The 22,006-nt window shown below is 43.0% G+C and overlaps 1 protein-coding gene and 1 pseudogene across 7 annotated transcripts in view; both read right to left on the bottom strand.

The window, feature by feature from the left end:
* Positions 1–22,006, bottom strand: part of Mast4 (microtubule associated serine/threonine kinase family member 4) — a 593,693-nt gene that overhangs the window by 417,864 nt on the left and 153,823 nt on the right. For all 7 annotated transcript variants that reach the window (XM_085830879.1, XM_029468311.2, XM_085830875.1 and 4 more), the window contains exon 2: positions 12,233–12,386. In XM_085830879.1, the coding sequence (XP_085687005.1) occupies positions 12,233–12,386 (154 nt within the window). The remainder of the gene's footprint in view (positions 1–12,232; positions 12,387–22,006) is intronic.
* LOC110307795 (rRNA 2'-O-methyltransferase fibrillarin pseudogene) lies at positions 541–1,525 on the bottom strand (annotated as a pseudogene).

Here is a 22,006-nt window from a genome sequence, read left to right as displayed (position 1 = left end):
TGAAACATGTTGTAGGGAACTCTTAAGGCTCTTTCATGTATGATACCACCTAGTTCTGATGTTTCCCTGCTTATCTTTTGTCCAGATGGCCTGTCTATTGGAGAAAGTGGGGTGTCCAGACCATCTTCTGCTCATGAATTGCTGTTACTCTGTGTCTTAAATACCAGTAGTACACTTTCTATGAAACCGAGTACATCAGGAATTGGCACATGTATGTTTAGTATAATGCTTTCTGGATTCATTTTTCCTTTCATTAAAATGAAGTGCACTTTTTAATACATTCTAATGAGTTCTAGCTTGAAGTCTGTTTTGTCAGATATAGGATAGCAATACCTATTATGCTAATTCCTGGTCCCATTTGCTTACTTTTAGCCATCTAAGGTAGAGCCTACCTTTAAAGCTGAGTTTCTTTTTCTTTTCTTTTTTTGACAGGTGAGTCTTTTAGTAAAAAAACAAAACAACTCCCATCCCCCAAAAAATCAAAAGCCACACGTGCAACAGTAGCAACACACATTTCTTCAATCCAGACAGCTCTGAGTTTCAGTTCTTCGCCTTGGGAGGGGGCCTGTACACACCCACACCCACAACCACAGCGTGGTTTCGTTCATAAGGCTCTAGTGTCAGCAGCTCCTGGGGCTTCATGGTCTCTTGCTGCATCTTCTTCACTTCAGATGCAAACACAGCTTCTGCTGAGGCTGTGGGGTCAATTCCATTGGCCTTAATGGAAATCACAAAGTGTCCTCCATTCTGCAGGAAGGTGTGGGCATTCAGGGCCACAATCCGGGTTTGGTCTGGCTGGGCCACGTCGGCAAAAATGACAGCCACCATTGTAATAAGCATGTGGTATTTGTGTGGGTGTCGAGCATCTTCAATTACAGGAATAATGTTGGTCCTCTTCTTGGCCAAGTTGATGAGGTCATGCCAGAGTGGTGAGAGAACTCAACTGCGTAGACCAGACCATCTGGGCTGACAATATCAGAGACGTGGGGAGCCGGTGGTGCCTGAGGCTGCCCCAAGGTAGAGCACCTTGGCCACCGGATTGATGTGGATCTGGACTACTCCGCCCAGGATTGCTGCTGCCAGTTTGGAGTGGAAGGGGTTCCAGGCTCAGGACTCAATTTTGTCATCTCCTTCTGAAATAGAGACTCTCTTCTCTCCATACACAGACTCTCCAGGGACCAGATTCTTTGTGACAAGGGCATCCTCCTTTCCGCGAAAGATAAAGACACCTTCATACTGATGCAGTTCCACCATCACATTCTTTCCTGACTGGTTTCCTCTCTTGCCTCCCTGGCCACCACCTGGACCCCGGCTGCCCCCAGACTGGAAGCCTCCACCTCTGCCACCTCCACCTCCTTGTCCCCTGAAGCCACCACCCCCTCTGCCTCGACCTCAACCTCAACCTCGACCGCCAAAGCCTCCTCCACCTCCTTGGCCTCCTCCACCTCCTATTCTACCACCTCTGTCACCAAAGCCACCTCTGCCACCAAAGCCACCCCCCATGGGTGCTGAAACGGGGCTTCATTACTGCGTTCTGGTCAAGTGACTCAGGCAACCTGCTGTGTCCCCGACTCCACGAGTCTCAGGCTTTCTCACGTGGACAAGTTTCTTTTTTTAATTGGATATTTTATTTACATTTCTTTTTTTTTTGTTACTTCATATTTTCTTTATTTACATTTCAAATGTTATCCCCTTTCCTAGCTTCCCATATGAAAATCCCTTATCCTCTCCCCTCCTCCGTCTGTTCCCCAACCCACCCACTCCTGCTTCCTGGTCCTGCAGTCACCTACACTGGGGCATAGAACCTTCACAGGGCCACAGGCCTCTCCTCAAATTGATTACCAACTAGGCCATCCTCTGCTACATATGCAGCTAGAGCCATGAGTCCCACCATGTGTTTTCTTTGGTTGGTGGTTTAGTCCCAGGGAGCTCTGGGGGTACTGGTTAGTTCATATTGTTGTTCCTCTTATGGGGCTGCAAACTCGTTCAGCTCCTTGGGTACTTTCTCTAGCTCCTTCATTGGGGACCCTGTGCTGTCCAATGGATGGCTGCAAGTATCCACCTTTGTATTTGTCAGGCACTGGCAGTGCCTCTCAGGAGACAGCTATATTAGGCTCCTGTCTAAAGCTTGAGTTTCTTGTCAACAACAGATAATGGGTTTTGTTTCTTGATCCAATTAGCCACCCTGTGTCATTTGATTGGAAAATTGATATTTAAAGTTATTTTTGAAAGATGTGTGTCACTGTATTGTTGTTTTGTTTATATTCTCAGTGGTACTTTGTTTCAGTGGTTCTCAACCTTTCTAATGCTGCAACTCTTTCATTCAGCTCTATGTGGTGGTGATCCCACACACATAGAATTACTTTGTTGCTACTTCATAAATTTAATTTTGCTACTGTTGTGAACTATAATGTAGATATCTGATATGAAACCCCCGAAGTGTTTCAACCCACATGTTTTTCTGCAGTCTACTGGCTATGTTTATACCTCGCATCACCAAAGTATCATTTCCTGTATTTTGTTCACATCATGGAACTTTTTTCTTTTATCTCGAACTGTGGCAGATAGTTTTTCTGGGTATGTTAGTCATGGTTGACATTCATGGTCTTTGAGAACTTTTATTCATTGCTCCAATCTCTTCTGGCTTCTTAAGAAACCAGTTTTAATTCTGATGGCTTTTCCTTTATGTAACTTGTGTTTTATTCTCATGTAGTTTTCATACTCTTTCTTTGTTCTAGTGTTTAAACTGTTGTGGTGGTTTGAAAATGCTTGGCCCAGGGAGCGGCACTATTAGGAGATGTTGCCTTGTTGGAGTAGGTGTAGACTTATTGAAGGAAGTGGTGGGCCACATACCTTCTAACCACTTGGGAGTCAGTCTTCTCCTAGCAGACTTCAGATGAAGATGTAGAACTCTCAGTTCTGCCTGTACCATGCCTGCCTGGATGCTTCCATGCTCCTGCCTTGATGATACTGGACTGAACCCCTGAACCTGTAAGCCAGCATCAATTAAATGTTGTCTTTATAAGAGTTGCCTTGGTCATGGTGTCTGTTCACAGAAGTAAACTCTAAGACAGAAGTTGGTACCAGGGACTGGGGTATTGCTGTGATAGGCCTAACCATGCTTTTATGTGGAAGAATGTAGATTTTTATGGACTTTGGATTTGAAAAGCAGTGGAATGCTTTAAGTGGGGATTAATGGGCCATCCTGGAAGGAATATGGAATACTTTGTTGCTAAGAGTGATTTGAACTGTACAGACCTGGTCCAAGATGTTTCAATGGAGAGGAATTTCAGTATGTGGCTTAACGACTGTTTTTGTGATGTTTTGGTGAAGAATGTGGCTGTTTTTTGCCAGTATCTGATGAGTCTGCCTGAGGCTAAAGTGAAGAGATTTAGATTAATTGCTTTGAAAAAGGAAGTCCCAAAACAGCCTGGTATAAATTCTGTTGTGAGGTTACTATAGTTCACTCTTATGAAGAGCATTTTAATCAAAAGGAGCAAGCTTAGAGAGAAAAAATATAAAATATAAAATAAATGGTTCAAATATTAAAGGGGCACCAGGAAGTGAAATGGAGCTGAATCCTGTGTTCAAGGATATTAAATTGAATTAAGGGAGTGGTAACCTTGGGACAAGATCCTATCTAGCCAAGTTTAGGTCCAGGCATGGTAGTACAAACCTTTAATCCCAGGAGGCAAAAGCAAGCAGATCAACCTGGAGTAGAGCAGGTTCTAGGCATGTTCCAGCCCCAGGAAATAGCAAAACTCAGTAGCTGTGGTCATTTAGCTCTGGCTTTATAGTCAAGAGAAGTAGGAAACTACAGGGACAATTGATGCTAGTTAGCTGGAGCTCAGAAATTAGTGGTGATTAAGAAGACACCAGTAACACTGAGGTGAAATCTGAGAAGTATTTTCTGAAAGCACAAAAAAACCTGTGTTCCAGAGATCACCAAGGTTGTACCTCATGCTGCAGCTGTACTAGGTAATGTGTAAGAGTTACCCAGGTGGTACAAGATTTGAAGGCAATAAGGGGGGTCATGAAGAGCAGCTGAGGCTTGACACTGTGAGAGGCAATGAAAGGCCACTGGTGAAGTTGCAGTTAATGGCCCAGGAGTGAAGGGCTCATGCAAAGAAACTGAGGTTTGGCACCATGAAAAGAGCCTATGGGAGGCTATTGGTGAAGCCTAGTTGCAGCAGAAGACCCCAGTGTATTGAAAATGTCAATACCATGGGATGACCCCCAAGAACAGCAGCAGCAGTGGAGTGGAGTCAACCAGAGCCTAGAATGCTACAGAGGGCAGAGCCGGAGAAGTGATGCCAGCCCTTTGGAGGAGCCCAGAAGGTCATGTGTGATTTCCAGACATTGAAACGAAACAAGAAGCTGTAACATTGAAGTTGCCTTGGAGACCCTAAGATGTTTGAGATGCCAGTGCTGTGGGCTATCTTCTGAGGAAAGCTGCTAACAGGGAGTGGAACCAACTCAGGAGAAAGAAGTTTTTTTGCAGTAAACAAAAATGAAAAGAGTGGAGATCTGAAGACAGCTTTGATTTCAGACATGGAGATGCAGAATTTGGAGTTTGCCCAGCTGATTTTCTGTCTTGCTTTGGAGATTACAGTTAAGTGATTGGATGAGTCTCAGAAGAGAACTTGAACTTTGGAAGTTGAACATTTGAACATTGTTAAGACTGCTATAGACTATGGGGACCTTGGAAGTTGGACTAAATGTGTTTTTTTATTATTCTATGTTTTGGGTATGGCTCCCCCATAGACTCGTGTGTTTGAACAAGCCTATGGAGGCCAGGGAGTAGAATGTGATGATATGTATATTATTGGCCTAGGGAGTGCCACTATTAGGAGGTATGGTCTTGTTGGAGTGTCACACTAACAACATTCTTACACAGGCACTGGTCACAAGAGAAAACTAGAGCATACAGGAAAGACACACTGCATCCAAGTGAATGATTACTAAATACCATAGGCACTTTAATTTGATTTTCAAATTTGCCCACTAAGTTAAGGAACTCACTAAGTGACCAAAGACTGGCTTACTCTAACATGATTGCCTCCAAGCTAAATTTTAGGAGGAAATAATGTTCCCTGGGATCATGTTGTTTGTCTTTCTTTCTTCAAGTAAGAGTGTGAAAATGTTCTAGAGTTGGGCTGGGTTTAACATAGGGGTGTAGCACTTGCCTAACATGCTTGCACTACAAAAATAAGACAGACAGACACACACACAGGTTTCATTTCCAAGGTTCCAAAAAAGCAAAACTTCTTCATTTTCCCTGTGATAAAGACCATTCTAACAATTTTAGAACTCCTGATCAATGCTGTCTACAGGTTAATCCATTGGTGTGATGTGCACATTGCATTCCTATATTAATCTATGGGGAATACATTGATTCTGCTTTTCTTTATATTCTAAATAATCCAAACATCCTTTAGGAAACAAAAGGGACTCCCTGAGGAAAAAGGAGCCTTCATTCTAACTGTGAAGCTATGACACACATCACAACCAGGGAATGCAGGCAATGGAGTAGGGCCACTCATCTGCATATCTAGAAGGCAGGATTGGAAGAGCCTAAACTCTGCACTGTGAAGCACAAAAGTGTGTATCTCTGCCCAGACTAAAGGGCCTGTATAATGATTAGAAGAGCGCTGCTTCACTTCCTCATCAGGGGGCTCCAGAGCTCAGTCACTATTTACACGCTGATTCTATCTATTTAGCAAGCAGCGGGCCATGAAGACAGAAAACATTAGCTTAAAAAAAAAATCGGACATGATGGGCATAGCAAAATGGGTCTATTGTTTAAATGTCAGCCCTGAAAAAGCAGAATCAGCAAGTGAGCAATGTTTGTTTCCCTCTCTTTAACCTAGGACTCTCGGTGGTCCAGATCCTTACTCTGGGAAGGAAACGTTCACGATTTCAAACACGAATACCATTCATTCAAATCATGGTATAATTATGGCTCTTCTCATTTATCCTTTCTGAGAGCTCTGTATCTTCTGAGTTATCTACATTGAATACATATTTCCATAACTCAGAAATAGTCATATTATCATAAAGGGTTGCTTTCAAAGACAGAAGCTAATTATGGTGGACAGAATCACGGGTCCTGATTGTCTTAGTTCTTAGCATAATATTCTGCATTCTGGCTCGATGAACATGGTAGAGTGTGCTTCTACAGCTTGACTCGTCCTGACCAATGGAAAGGTAGCAGCAGAATGCTTACAAATGTTTCAGATACATTTGTTGCAAACACCTCTCATGCTCCGGACTCTATTGCTTTGTGTAGCGGATGATCTGAGAGTCAATGGGCAAAGAGCAGGTTGGACTCCATGAATCCTGTACGAAAGCCCAGCGCTAACGCAGGGTTCCATGTTCCAGAAGACCCTCAGCCATGTAACCCAGTAACCCATGGTTGTCTACCAATGAGTGTTCTTAGAGTATACAGAATTAACGCTGCTGTCATGGGTCACTGAATGATACAACTGACCAGTAACAACAAAAACCTTGGAGGGAAAAAATTCCCTCGTCGATTGAACTGCAGGGTATAAAAAAAAAAAAGATCAGACTACCCTTCACACAACTACATAAGAAGGGAGCCTGTTTAATGGTTGAGCCAGTTTGGAAAAAAAAAATCTTTAGCACAGTAGTTTTCTCCCATTACCCCATCAAATATTCAATTGTTTAATTACAATTATAGGAAGTCTTACCAAGCATGTAATAGTTTGAGAGCACTCAGCAACAGGATTTCATGTTAAATGTTAGGAACCTTTTTCAGTGTTCAAATTTATTTTTTTACAGCATGATTTTCAATGTTTACATTGTTTTCCACTTTGTATATATTCTATAATATGTTTAATCAATATCCTCTCAGCAGATGTTTAGATGACATGTAATTTTAATTTTTATAAATAGTGCTGCTCCGAATATTACTTGTGCTAATTCTCCACACATATTCATGACTATTTGCTTGCAATGAATTCCCAGAAATAGAACTGCTGGGCTAACGAATGTATGAATTTAAAGGTTTTTTTTAATATGCATTAATTGCTTAGATTTAATTTTCTTTAATTAAAGGACTGGGAGCCCTACAGATTGAGTCACAGCCCCAGATTCCAAGTAAGCAAAGATTCTCCTATCTAAAATTCACTTTAATTAATCCTGCTGGAATTTAAAGTTTATTTTAAACCTGCTGGGTACCTGCTGTGCTAAAGCACTTCATAGTGGGCTGTGCAGGCACCTGCCTGGACATAATCTCTGGCTCTTGTTTACAAGCTCCATGCCTGTGCCTCAGTGTCCCAGTCTGTAAAACAGGGATAAGTGTTTTCCGTCTCATGGGTTAAATAAGTAATTAAATATAATTCACCAAAAGTGGCCCTGCCACACAGGATGATTTTAATATTAGATATCATTAGGAATACATAAATGACTAGGTCACAGATTCTTCTCCTGAAAAACTAAAGGCTTAGGGAAAAATTTCAATTCATACTTAGGCAGTAAATTTTTTAAACCATTAAGATAAGCTTTCACAAAGTCTTTGATTTTAGTTTAGTTTTTGGCAATAAAGAGTCCAGGCTGGCCTCAAACTTGCTATGCTGCTAAAGAGACTCAGAATGCTTCGTCCTCTCATCTCTACCTTATACCTCACAGTGATAAGTACAATACTACCAAACCAAACCAAAGATTCTAGAGTTGAAAGGAAGTCAAGTAATGGGAAAGCAGCTGGTCTTTGAAGTAAGACACTAGATCAGGCACAGGGTTTTGGTGACAAAAATCGGCTTTCTGTTATAAGATGAACTGCAGAGTATAAAAAAAGACCAGAGTACCCTCCACACAACTATATAAGAAGGGAGCCTGTTTAATCATTGAGCCAGTTTGAGGAAAAAAAAAATCTTTAGCACAGTAGTTTTATCCCATTAGCCCATCAAATATTCAATTGTTCAATTACAATTATAGGAAGTCTTACCAAGCATGGAATAGTTTGTTTCAAGGTGAGGTCGCTTGGTTATTGCTGCTGAAAACTGGTAGACACTTTGTTTTGAGAGTCAGAGACGATGCTGTCATACCTGCACCTCAGTGCCTGATCCATGTGCAGGCATGGCTCCAAGCAGATAGAATCCTACAATCCTGTAACCCTATACACTAAGCACTATAACCCCAGAATTCAGGAGGCCGAGGCAAGAAGATTTCCATGAGTTCAAGGCAAGCTTGGGCTATATAGTATGTTCAGGCTAGCCTAGACTACAATGTGAGACTCTGCCTCAAAAACAAAGAAACTGATTTTTTAAAAAAAAAAAAAGATGTATTTATTTTATGTATGTTAGTCCATGGTTACTGTCTTCAGACACACCAGAAGAAACAGATTTTAAAAAGCAAAAATGGAATCATTCAGGGCACCAAGGTGAGCGTGGTAAGCTTACCCACCCCACCAATTCCAAAGCCCTCTAATTCAGTTATCCCCACAGATGCTGGAATACTTGCCCAATGCTGGGCTAAGCACTCCCCGTGTTTCTTCACTAAATCCTCAGCTAAACGATCTAGAGGACCAGTTACCAACGCTTTCCCCCACTCCCCAGTATCTCAACTTTTGAGGACCTATTTTCCAAATAGGCCACTTATGCTCAATGGTTGTTTAAAGCTCTTCTAAGGATGACTAAACACTCTTTAAATAATGATCTCGCCTGAGATTCACCCATCCACAATAGTTGTACAGCATCCCAACGGTAAGAGGACAGACTTGATAGAGTTGCCAGGTGCAAGTAGTCGTTCTCCCAAAGCTAAGGGCCAGAGTCCATGCTCCAGGTCATAAGCTGCAAGATCAAAGCTTTTAATAAACCACTTAGGCTGAAAATGGTGAGAACAGTTACTACCCAGCTGTTAAAAACAGCTCGATGAAAATAAACTTTCTAATTAAGATGAATAAACAGGGTGAATCTTAGCCATCAGGATTTCATTGCCCTTCCAGTCAGTTAAGGGTTAGACTCCAGGACTCTTTAGACCGTATTACTTACAAAGGCAATCTGCATCTACCCGAGGAAATGAAAATGGTCCTACCAGGCAGCAGGGAAGTGTTCTCAGAACCCTACATGCCAACACTGGCATTTCACTCAGGGAAGAGCAATCTTTTCTATTTTTTGAGACAGGGTCTCAATACATAGCCCAGGCTGATTTTGAACTCAAACTCTTGCCTCTACCTCTAAGAGCTTTGATGATATGCATGCATCAATGTGCATGCAGGGTGCAGATCTGTGTGTGTGTATGTGTGTGTATCATAAGCATGTGTCCTGTGGATGTGTCTAAGTGTATATGCTAGTATACACACACATATACATGTGTGTGGTATATATGTGTGTACATACTGATGTGCCCAGCCCCAAAGCAATGAAGCCCACCAAGCCTACTAAAGCAGCAAGCCCAGAGAGACCTTCTCATTTTATAATCTGATTGTCTCAGGCTCCTGCTAGAGTAACAGGAAGCTTACAGAAAACTCAAAAGGAAACTACAATCTCTAGGACAAAGGGTCAGAAGGTGACAGGAGTATCTTCCATTTTGCTCTCCGCCTTCACCATGAGATGAGGATTCTCAGTGAACAGTAAGTTCTCCAATTCTGCTAGACAAAGTGTCCCTAGAACTGTCCTCCCTCGGTACTGGGAACACGGATGAACACTTCCACACTCTGCTTTTACATGGGTGGAATTCAAGCCTAGCACCTCACACGTACACAGCAGGCACTTTACTGAGCCACTGTTGTTAGCTCCACAGGCTTCTTCTGTCTTTTAAAGGTTATCCTTCCCTGGCCTGGATCTCGCTCCCTCCAATCCAACAGTGTGCCTCTCTGCACCAACTGCTCCAGCTGCTCCAACTATACTGGCCATGTGGCAGCAGTATTTCCGTTCCTTAGAAATTCCATTTCCAGAAAGCCAAAGCTTTAAAAATTAAAAAAAAAATTTAAAAAAACATAATTTAAAGTATTTTCCAGACCATTTATGAACTGGCAGACGAGACTGTCATAGGTAGACAAAATTTTCTTCAGGGCTTAAAAGCAACAATGTTCCTCCAAAATATTTATGTTTAGAGGGAAAAAATCATAAGATGAAATAGGAAAAAAAAAGTCAAATCTGCAGTGCATTATAGTTTAGTTTAGCATGAAAATTGAAATGGCGAGTCTCTTCTAAGTCTTTTGCTTTAACTTATACTTATTTGGCTTTATTTTCTTTAAAAAAACTAGAATAAAAGTCAAATTTAAATAAAAACTTTTAAATATAAATATAAAAGATATTTGTATGAATATAGAGAGAAGCTATTTGTGGGGCTTCTTTTTTAATAGATATTTTTATTTTCAATGGACCCATACTTATACAGACCCACAGACTAAAATGTGCATTTCTTCATTTCCTTCCCCACCTTTCTTGCTTTCTTTTTGTGGTACTGGGTTCAAACCTAGGGCCCATGAATGCTTAGGCAAGGGATCTATCACTGAGCCACAGCCCAGCCCTAATACACTTTTCAATGCCTTCACTGAAAACTTTGATTATTTTCAACAATACAGAATGACTAGATCAAAGTAACTGGCAAATTTCTCACCTCCAGAACATAACATTCATGCTGAGAACACTCTAGGTCCCTCCCCGCCCACAGTTTAAAAATGGAACTCTTAAAAATGGAATTGCTTCCAATCAGTCATCCAACTGTGTTAAAGAATAATCATTTCTTGCTGTCTAGTGTGCCAGGCATTGCCTCTGCACCTTCCCCGTCCCAGGCTCCCCTACTTCCTCTCTCCTCGTTAACCTCTCACCGGCAGAAGCTTTAATGGCTCGCTCATAAGTAACACACACTATTTGCTTCTGTGCTTAAACATTTAGGTTACATGTCTGTAACTGTGAAGTTTTACAAGGGGGAAGATTTGATAGATACCTCACAAATGAGAATACATAAGCATCCAATAAGCACAGAGCATGCTCTGCAATACCTATGTGCCACAGTGTGTGTCACACGTGACTTCTAAGGATCCAAGTGTTAAAGGGCTAGATCTGGTATGGGGTTAATGCGCATCAGGGCAGCTTGAAGAGGTGGGTCCAGCAGGAGGTCTTCAGGGGGTCATTGGGGCCATGCTCTGAAGTGACTTGTGGGAACCAGTTCTCCTAGCTTTCTCTCTCTACTTCCCCACCATAAGATGATCAGTCTTACTCCACTGTGTGCTTCCAGTCATGGGGTACTGATGTGCCCAGCCCCAAAGCAATGAAGCCCACCAAGCCTACTAAAGCAGCAAGCCCAGAGAGACCTTCTCATTTTATAATCTGATTGTCTCAGGCTCCTGCTAGAGTAACAGGAAGCTTACAGAAAACTCAAAAGGAAACTACAATCTCTAGGACAAAGAAAACGACCAGATTCACAAAGACTGGCCATACCACAGGTTGGTGAGAAGGCACACTAATTACACTGCTCACCTACTGTTGGTGGGAGTATAAAGTGTTTGTATTTGGGCACCTTGTCAGTTTCTTATGAGTTGTAATATTGATATAATAGTACATACATATGATTAAAGTGGTATTGCTAAGTAACAGAGCAGATACACCATTCACACTGTATGTCCCAGTTAACACAAAGCACTTAGAATTCATCTCATCTGCAGGGAAAGTGTATGTACAAGGAGTGTGTGTGTCTGTGTGTGTCTGTGTCTGTGTGTGTCTGTGTGTCTGTGTGCATCTGTGGGCACCTATGCCTTTGTATGGATGTCTGTGTGTGCCTGTGTGTTTAACTGTGTATATCTCTGAGTGTCGTCTGTGTCTGTGTGTATGTGTCTGTGAGCATCTGTGTCTCTGTATGTATGTTTGTGTGTGTGTGTGTGTGACTTGTTGTCTGTCTCCACCTACATTGTTACATTTTGATCATGCTGGTAGTTACACCAAAATATGAATTTTCCTAAGTGCATTTGTGTATATTCAAAATACGACCATGTCATTGTAGGTAAACTATATTCCATAAATTTTACTGCTCAAGTTCTTAATTTAAACTGCTTTCTAGACTTAAGTAACACTTTCCAAAAGGGTCTACAGGCAAGCTTTTACACAGGGAACTCCAAGGCTGTACAGGACCCCCTAAGAAAAGCACAATTCCTCCTCACCTGTGACCCACATCACCCCAACTCACCTGTGACCCATGTCACCCCGACTCACCTGTGACCCATGTCACCCCGACTCACCTGTGACCCACGTCACCCCAACTCACTCACCTGTGAGGGCTCCTCCCAGGCTCCCCCGCCGCAGCTGCTTCCCATCCTCACTAAGCTGTCTCTTGTACTTCAGTGACTTTCCGAGGCCACAGGCCACATCTGGGTTGCTGCATTTCCGAAACGGCATGGGTGGCGGAGACAGTATGTGGTCAAGCTGTGGAGAGAAGGACAGTGCTATCATCTCTGGGGGACACCCAGCACAACCAGGAGACACCCAGCACAACCGGGGGACACCCAGCACAACCAGGAGACACCCAGCACAACCGGGGGACACCCAGCACAACCAGGAGACACCCAGCACAACCGGGGGACACCCAGCACAACCGGGGGACACCCAGCACAACCGGGGGACACCCAGCACAACCGGGGGACACCCAGCACAACCGGATCTCACGCTCTCTTCTGTGCATCCCCTTCTCTAAACACACTCCCTCCAGTACTGGTTTTAATTTGATAAGTTTAGAAAGCTCTAAATCTTATTCTTGAACCTTTCATCTGAGAGTCAGTATTGCTCGCCGCAAAATCCCAGTACCAGGTTTGGACGGCAGGTCACAAACACATGAGCAGCCGGCCATGGGATTAAGTTTAGTAGATGATGACCACAATTTTCAATGCAGTGGGATAGTTATTATTGGACCCCAACAAGAGCTGGGAAGATGGCTCGCTCACCAAAGTGTCTGCCGTGAAAGCATGAGGACCCAAGTTTGTTCCCCAGCATCCATATAAAAAAAAAAACCTTGGCATGGTGGCACAGGATTGTAATCCCAACCCTGGATTGGATTGGGTACCTGGGTTGGCTGGCAAAGGAGTCTAACCTATCTGGAGAGTTCCAGACCAGTGAAAGGGGTAAGAATGTGCAGTTCCTAAAAAATAATGCCTGAGGTTGACCTGTGGCATCCTCATACACACACATGTACACTCAACATCATACAACTACACAAACACACACACACAGAGCAAATAGGAAAGTATTGTTTCATAACTGAGTGAATTATACATACATGCACACATATGTAGCCTGGAACCCTATATAAAATAGGTCCTTCTGTGGATTCCCCCACTTTGAAATACTGCCATATAAAAGCAGATCAAATTTCACAAATCCTCACACACATACATGGCACAGGAGAGGAATCTCTAAGCACAGCAGCCCTTAATGGAAATCAATACATCCTTATATCACTCTATAGCTCTTATAAAGAAAGCCTGTCACAAGAATCAGAGAAACCAAAGTCACTTCAAGAGCCAGCTTTCTACAAAAGAACCCCCCGGGTCAAAGCACTCATGTCAAGTTCTGCTCCACTTTCATGAGAACACCTGAAGAGAGCCGCACCTTCTACACGCTCACCTGCGAGCTGAAATGCCCGTGTGTGTGCCGAGATATTATTAAGGACAAAAATATTCCTGGGCATATACATATGTGCTTATCACTATTAAGTGATAAAATTCCAGCTGTCACACAAAAGGGCAGCTGCCTACAATAAAAGTAGGAAATACTTGGACAACACAGCTAAATGCTGTTTTGAGGATGGTTTTACCAAAGTAGTCGGCTTTGCTATCATGAGAAAGAAATGGAATATAATTATCTGATTTGTTTTTAAGACTATCAGAGATCTTCTTATAGGAGAGAGTAAGTAAGAACAGGGTCATCCTTTTGGCTGTCCGAGTGCTACAGTATATTCAAAATTGCCAGGAAAAGAAACGACTGCCTGGGACTGGGCATCCCCTCCCTAGATAGTTGAGACTGAACCTTCATCAGTTCCACAAGATGGGAACATTCTCCCAACCTCAACTGCGTTCGTTAGCAACACGCTATGGATCTCAAGCACTTCTCATAAAGAACCATCTGCAACTCCCAGGCACTCGGGTCTTTGCTGCATCTCACTGCCAGTTGGTTTTGCAGTGAGAGGACCCTGAAGAAGGAGCAGTCCATCGACTCCAGGATCAAAGCCAAATCAGGAGGGGAAGGGACTCCAGGGGACACTTTTCAAAGAAACAGCCCTTTCAAAGGAGGGGGTGTAGTCATCTGAAGATGTCAGCCCGCTGCTGTTCATCATATAGATGTCCATTTATGGGGGCCTCCAAGGAGAGACTCCTGCCCAGCCTTAGATGTTTTGCCCTTAAAGCCTACAGACAAGGAAGTACCTGAAGAGTTACCTACATACGAGTGACTAGAAAACACAGAACCTGTCTGCGGTCAGACTGCCAAACAAGAGAGATTATTGGTTCCCTATTGTTGGTACCACTGTATGTCCTTGCCTATGTGCCTTTTTTCAAACTGCCAATTTAGTGGTGGTGGTGATGGTGGTGGTGATGGTGATGGTGGTGGTGGTGGTGATGGTGGTGGTGATGGTGGTGGTGATGGTGGTGGTGGTGGTGGTGGTGATGGTGGTGGTGATGGTGGTGGTGGTGGTGATGGTGGTGGTGATGGTGGTGGTGATGGTGATGGTGGTGGTGGTGGTGGTGGTGATGGTGGTGGTGGTGGTGGTGGTGGTGATGGTGGTGGTGGTGGTGGTGGTGGTGTTATTGCATTGAAATTTTTTCAGAAGAAAACCTGTGACTATGGAAACATGGAATGGAATGAGGGAGAGGATAAACACCCTTTGTCTATTGCCAGAGCAGAAATATTATTCCTTACCCATATGGCTTTCACTCCTCCTCTACCCTACATCCAGGCATCAGCACCCCACCCCCAGTATCAGCTGCAGACAGACATCTCATTGATACTTTCGCATCCCTCTTCTAAGAACATAATCTCTTCAATACCTCTATAAACTATATGCTCTCACACAATGTCTCCAATCTTTTGCACTATGGAAAAGGCTGGGGAAACTACAAAATAAGGCTCTAAGGTGTAGACTTAATATTATTAAGTTGCTCTTTTCCGTGAGGAGGAAAATTGTGGCCACAAGGTGGCAATGTACCATAGATAGTCAGCAAACTGTTCCATGCTTGCCCCTGCTAATAAATGTATCAAGAATTAGTGGCCACCCCTTCAAAGCAATCGAGCGGGTTCAGGTCCATTCTACTTAGTTATTTTCTCTTAATTACTAGTGGCAGCTGCATAAAATACAAATATTTATTGTTTAAGGTCCATCAGCTGCTGCTGCCCGTTTTTCATTGGCTTGCAGAATTGCAATTAATTACTCTGGGGAAGAGTGTTATATCGCAAATCAACAGAGGGTGGAAAAGTAGACGGAAAAAAAGAGGCCTTTCCTAAGCAGGAATTATGCGATTCCCTTATATATTTTCAAACAGTTACAAATGACACGGGACACATGTGGAAAAAAGAGAAAGAAATTAAAAGAGAAAGTGAGGGTGAAAAAGGAAAAAAACAAAACAAAACTCAACCCCCTTCTCCATCACAGAAATGAAAGCATGAACCAATAGTTCATCAGCCGAATTTTTTGTTTTGTTTTTTCTTGTCTTGTTTTTGGTTTTTTTTTTTTTCCCCCATCAGAACCATAGTCTCTAGAGGAGACTACTACTTTAAACCTGGGAAGACCAAGGAAGTGAACAGCGCAGGCTGAAAAGTCTCAAAACCAGCACAGGGCAGCTCTCCAAGATCCCAGTTCCTGCCTCTATCAATTCACGCTCCCAACAGGGCTCTCTCTAAACATATCATTTTCCCAGACTTTCTGCATTGTTGGTGGCTTTAGTCTTTCTATAGTAATTAATCAAAGCATTTTGAAATGGCCCACTGCAGCCTGGCACTTTATTTTCCATTTTTTGCAGGGATTCCAACATTCACAATCTCTTAAAAAAACACTTTATCGCACCCGAGAGCTGACGGTACATATTAGACCTGTCATTTTGAACATCGCCATTTACCTGATTTCCAGTGAGTCTATACCCCAACTATGATGGTGATCTAAGGGTGGACATCCTGAAACTCTTACTGAGGCTCAAGGCCACTGGCTGAGGTACTTCCAGGGTCTCTCCTTCAGCAAACAGCAGGGTACTTACAGAACCCAATCCCACTCCTTTGTCACCTAGCAGGCTGCTAGCCATAAAAACATTGTACTGAAGAGGTCATCTGAAGAGATGCCTTTCTTTGATCTACCAATCAGTCCTGATTTCTGGTGACTGGGCTTCCCCAAAATTCCCTACGTTAGTTTCACAAAGTCCTTTACTTCAAAGAAGAACCATAGAACACTGGGCAAAGGTCCATTTTCACATTACTAAATTAAGAATTCATACAGAGGTAGAGCATGTTGCTCCATGTCACAGAGGGACACTTGCTCTTGCTGGAAGCCTGTCCCAGGAACTACAAAAACATCTTAGGGAAACAAAGTGGCATGACGAAGAGAAATCTGGTATAGTCGAGACAGAAAGTTCACAAAACCACTGGTCCTGTGACTGCTCGTCACAAGCAATCCGTGTAGTAGTCTCACATCTATGTTTTCTGTAATTGTCTCTCATTGCTGTCTAGCAAAAGGCTTGAGAAGGACAGAGTGCATCATGGTTACTTGTGGCTCCTGCCTTCAACCAAGATGAACACAAGTGGGTCAAGACATTCATGAGAGCATCTCATCTTTGGTCCCTTGGCTTTCCCCATCACTCCCACATCTGCAGATGTCAACCATACGCACATTTTCCTGGGCTGAGCCCCCCTGCCATGGCACCATCTTCCTACTTCCCTAGTGCACACTTGCACCATCCACAAACACACAGGGCGTGCTTCCAGCTTAACTGCATTCTCCCACTTGATCTTCAGACATGGCACTGCCAGGCACATCCCTTCTTCCCTTCAAGGTTTCTGTGTGATTACAAGGATCTTACAAAGAGACAGAGAGACAGCTCAGATGTTACAGACAGAAACTCATTTATCCTGGCTAATCAGCTCACAAGCTTTATAAACAGTCCTAACTCCAACAGTGTGGTCTGCTAACTCACCCTTCCCAATACAGCTCAAGTCCCAGTCATTTCACCATTTCTCCTGCTACCACCTCGTCCCTGACTTAGTGACGTCTCCTTTAACAACGTCCCAAAGGCTCATTCTGCCTTCTTGCTAACAGCAGGAGAGTAGCCAGTGACCCTTTGAAAGCATATGCCAGATGCCCCAGCTGATCTTCTGGAGTCCTTTCCCCGACACTCCTTCAAAATAACTCAGGGTCTGCACACTGGCCTGACAGGCCCTTCCACCTGCCTCACTCAGCCAACTCTCCCCTGTTCTCATTACACATTGTTCTTCTGCAGATCTGCAATGCCTGCAAACATCTTCCTGTGCATTTTTTCCCTCCTGGGAGATACTCTTAGCTAGCTAGCTTGCTTCCCCCATGTCCAGGGCTCCATCTGAGGAGCAGTCTCCCCGGGAGGCTTCGGTGCTAATGCACACAATGCTATACTCCTCACTTAAGTCCGTCCCCTCTCTTTTCTTCATACATCTGCTGCCACAGCACATATGAGATCCTTTATGCTCGTTTCTTGTCATTCTTCCCCAGCTATAGTGGAAGTAACAAGAAATTCTGCAAGTTTGTTTCTTCTGCCTCACCCTTACAACAGGGCCCATTTAAAAAAAAAAAAAAAAAAAAGAAAGAAAGAAAAGAAAAGAAAAGAAAAGAAAGATTTTTAGTATGAACAAATGTCTGATATGTAGAAGTATTTAGTTAAAATATAATAGTGAAAATAGAGAACACATGCCATAAAGAGCCTTTAACGTTGAAAAACTAAGAAATCACGTCAAATGTAACCAAGTTGAAATCTTACAAGGCGTCTCCAGTACTTTGACAAAATTGAGCATTTCATGTATGGTGAGAGCCTTAGGTCATATCAAATGGCATCCTTTATAAGAGTTTTTTTTATATATTCTAAACCAGCATGCTAATTTTTGACAGGGCTGAAGGTGATTCCTAAATAATGAATTATTCGACCTTTTAACTATATCCCTACTGGCATACTCGAGTGTGTCCATCAATCGAGTCTCTTTCTGCTCCATTCCTCTTTTCTGTAATTCTGCATTCATTCCCAAGATGTGACACTTGCATTTTAAAGACCCATCCAGAATGCACGTGCCCTACGGCCAAAGTTCATGAGTTCAAAGGGATCACCAATGTCATCTGCATTCCTAATGGAACCATGGCTAACGTCCTCTTTTGTGCTTAAACAGAGAAAGGGATTGACTAGGAATGTAGGTTATGAAAACATTGCTCAGTTATTCTATTTCTTGGTATTAAATATTCTAAAAAACCAAAACCAAAGATACAAAAAAATACCTGAATCAGGAAACTGCTCAGACCTTGCTTATAACTCCCATCAAGTACTTATCCTTTCTCTCTCTCTCTCTTCCTCACCACTCAATACAGAATCAAATAGGCAACTTAGAATGACTTTACTGTATTTTAAAGTTAGATTTTACTTTTAAGCCAACGCTTAAAAAAAACAAACAACTGACAGAATAGCCTTCTGTAGCTAGAGACGTTCACGGCAGGATTGTCACTAAACCCACCACGGTTAGGTGTTCAGACCAGAGCTGACACATAAGCGTCTCTATTAACGTATTTAACTCTTAATGCATCATTTCTTCACCCACAGAACATTAGTATCATACTGATCCCCTGAGATGGATGTAAAGATTATCAGATTTCATACATGTTCGCGCCTGAACATCTGATAACATGGAAAGGGCACCATTTGTGCTTGCGGTAGCTACAATCCATCTTACAAAAGTCACCTCTTCTACCACCCAGACCAACATTTCTACATGGAAATTAAACCTACTATAACTTTACCCGGGATTTTGATTTCAATTGTTTGTTTTCAGGGTTGGTTTGGTTTTGGTTTGTCTGGTTTTTTTTTGTTGTTGTTGTTGTTTGTTTGTTTGTATAGGCTAAGAGAGAATAGATGGGACACAGAATGCCTGATTCATAAGAAGTCACATTTTAGCCGGGCATGGTGGCGCACGCCTTTAATCCCAGCACTCGGGAGGCAGAGGCAGGCGGATTTCTGAGTTCGAGGCCAGCCTGGTCTACAAAGTGAGTTCCAGGACAGCCAGGGCTACACAGAGAAACCCTGTCTCGAAAAACCAAAAAAAAAAAAAAAAAGAAGTCACATTTTCTTGTCCTTGTGTGTGTCATCAGCCATGGCATAGCATTTGGGAGGAGCCTTGAATCCATTCCAGATGCTCAGGGACAGAATTCTAGGGCCATGCTCCAGGCAAGCCACTTCCCTCTGAAGACTAAATGTCAGGTGACGAGGACATGCAGTTGAGGCACGAAAGGGGCTAACACATCCAAGCAGTCCATAGACTAAAACACTGGTGCGCACTCTGGCACTGTCTGCAAGGCTCAGCTCAGCTGACAGGCAACACACATGGCTCAGAGTCACACCGCTGCTCTGTACTGCTCACGAGTATGTAAAAAACACTTCTTATTCATGGCACTGCCTAAAGAATAAGCCAGGTCCCCTTACTGCTTTCTAATATCTAAGTATTGACCTGTCAGGCCACCAAGAGAGTGACAGTCCCGACCATACTGCATTGGGTCTGCTAATTGATTTTGCTGACAATCATTCTGGATTACACCCCCCCCCCCCAGAACACGGGCTTCTACTTAATGATGCTGTAAGCAACATCCCTCCAAATCTAGCCGCTCGGATCCAGAGTGTACAAGGGAGGGATGCACACCACGGGGCCCTGATCAACACTCATCCCCACTTAGAAATATTTATTTAGTAAGCAGTTTTGTTGCTGTTACTGTTTTCTTCTTTGAAACAGTGTCTATGCCAGGTTGGCCTCAAATTCAAGACCCACCTGCCCCAGCTTCCTGATTGCTAGGATTAACACAGATGTGCAGGACAATACACAGCTTATCAAGCAGTGTTATGCTAGGCTCAGTCTGGGGCATGGGAGTAAGCAGACCAACAATAAACAATACAGACCCAGTAGGAGGAATGAAGCCTGGAGGGGGACACTGGAAAGATGTTTTCAGGCCTCAGCACTAGAACCAGTGTCGTTGCTGCTGGGCTGTTGGGAGGGTTTTCCCTTGGGAACTACATACCTAGCAACATCTCTCTAGACACCTAGGCAAAGCCTCTGACTCCTCACCAGGAAGTGCAGTGTGTCCCATTTCTAATCTTAACTTTATGCAGACAGACTTCATTTTATCTTCTAAAGTGAGATTTGTGGAGATTTTTACACACACATACACACTCATTCACATACACATTCACACAATCTCAAGCACTCATATACACATGGCCACACACCCATATCCACACATATCCGTACTTGCACACTCAGTCTCATATATACACATACATACCGACAGATACACACATACTCTCTCACACATGCACACACACACTTTCTCTCTCATAATGTGCTCTCTCTCTCTCTGTCTCTCTCTCTCTCTGTCTCTCTCTGTCTCTCTCTCTGTCTCTCTCTCTCTCTCTCTCTCTCTCACACACACACACACACACACTAAACAGTCCCTGGAACCACTCTTGGACCTCAGAATTTGGAGGAAATGGGAAGTGTTATATCTGAGCCCAGAGATGCTACTAAATTTAACTTGCCAAGGACTGGGCTGCCCCAACAACAAAGACTTACTGGATCTATGTCACGATGCCACTGTTGAGGTCCCTTGGCTCTGTCCTTGCTCTATTCTTGTTTATCTTCATCTATTTTTACATTATATTCCCCTACTAACTTATGTGTTGTAGTAGGTTACCTCATGAGAACAAGCTGGCTATAGAGACTCATGCTGTAACCCCAGCACTGTGGAGGTAAAGGCAGAGTTAGAAGTGTAAGGCCAGCTGCCACTACATAGTAGGTGAGGCCAGCCGGTACTAAAAAACCTATCTGAAAAAACTTTTGAGAACAAAAAGAAAATGGAAGAAGAAAATAAGAGTCAGTAAAACCCTTCATGTTTACAAGGTCTGGTAAGCCAGCAATTCCCCAAGCCCTAACTTACTCAAATGATTTAGCTGTTTATTGCAATCATTTTCTCAATAAATGGACTTATCTTCAAATAAGGCATCAATAGAATATATTTACACCGAAAAGTGTACTAGATAACAACATCATTTTCTATCTTTGATGTCTGTCAGGAGGAAAAAGTCCAGAAATTTGAGATTCTCCTGCCTTGTCTCCCAAATACCAGGATTACAGGCACACACCCCATGCCTGGCTTCTTTGATTTTGTAGTTAATTCCAGGGATCACAGACATGATCGGCAATATAAAATAAGTTTTAGGAATATCCTAAACTGTGTTGGATCAAACTATAATGGCATCCACCTGCGCTGAGCTGAACCCCAGGGTCCGCTGCTTGAGAACATTGGGTTTTCTTTCCTGAGTGGAATATGCAAATTACTACGTTGATAATGTTACCTCCCTCACCTGTTAAGAAGGTCAATTCCTTTGTTCATGAACATCTTCACAAACACATATTACTCGGCAAGAGATCACGGTCATAGCCCAAGGAAGGGTGCCATGCCGTGGACACTGAATCGCAACCGAGTATGACGTGCACATTGAGCAGCAAGTTCAATCATTGAAAGATATGAAGACCAGAGCTAACGTTATTTGACAGCCTTGAAGCATGGCATTTACCCATACACCTTTCAGAATATTAATTGCTACTCAAAGTTTGGTTTGGGAGCAATGCCACTGGGGAAAACACAGGAAACATACAACTTGAGTTTGCATATATGGATCACCTGGTTTTTTTCCTGCTGTCTTAATATTCTGGATGTTTCCCTGACCTTTATTTAAGGATCTAATCTATGCCTGTGGTTGTTTACTTATCTGAAGTCGTTAAAGTCCCTTGATACC

This window comes from Mus caroli, unplaced genomic scaffold, assembly GCF_978045245.1.
Source record: "Mus caroli unplaced genomic scaffold, Mus_caroli_1 scaffold_15, whole genome shotgun sequence".
NCBI lineage: Eukaryota > Metazoa > Chordata > Mammalia > Rodentia > Muridae > Mus > Mus caroli.
The sequence above is the reverse complement of the archived record's forward strand: the minus strand, read 5'-3'. Positions and strand labels throughout refer to the sequence as shown.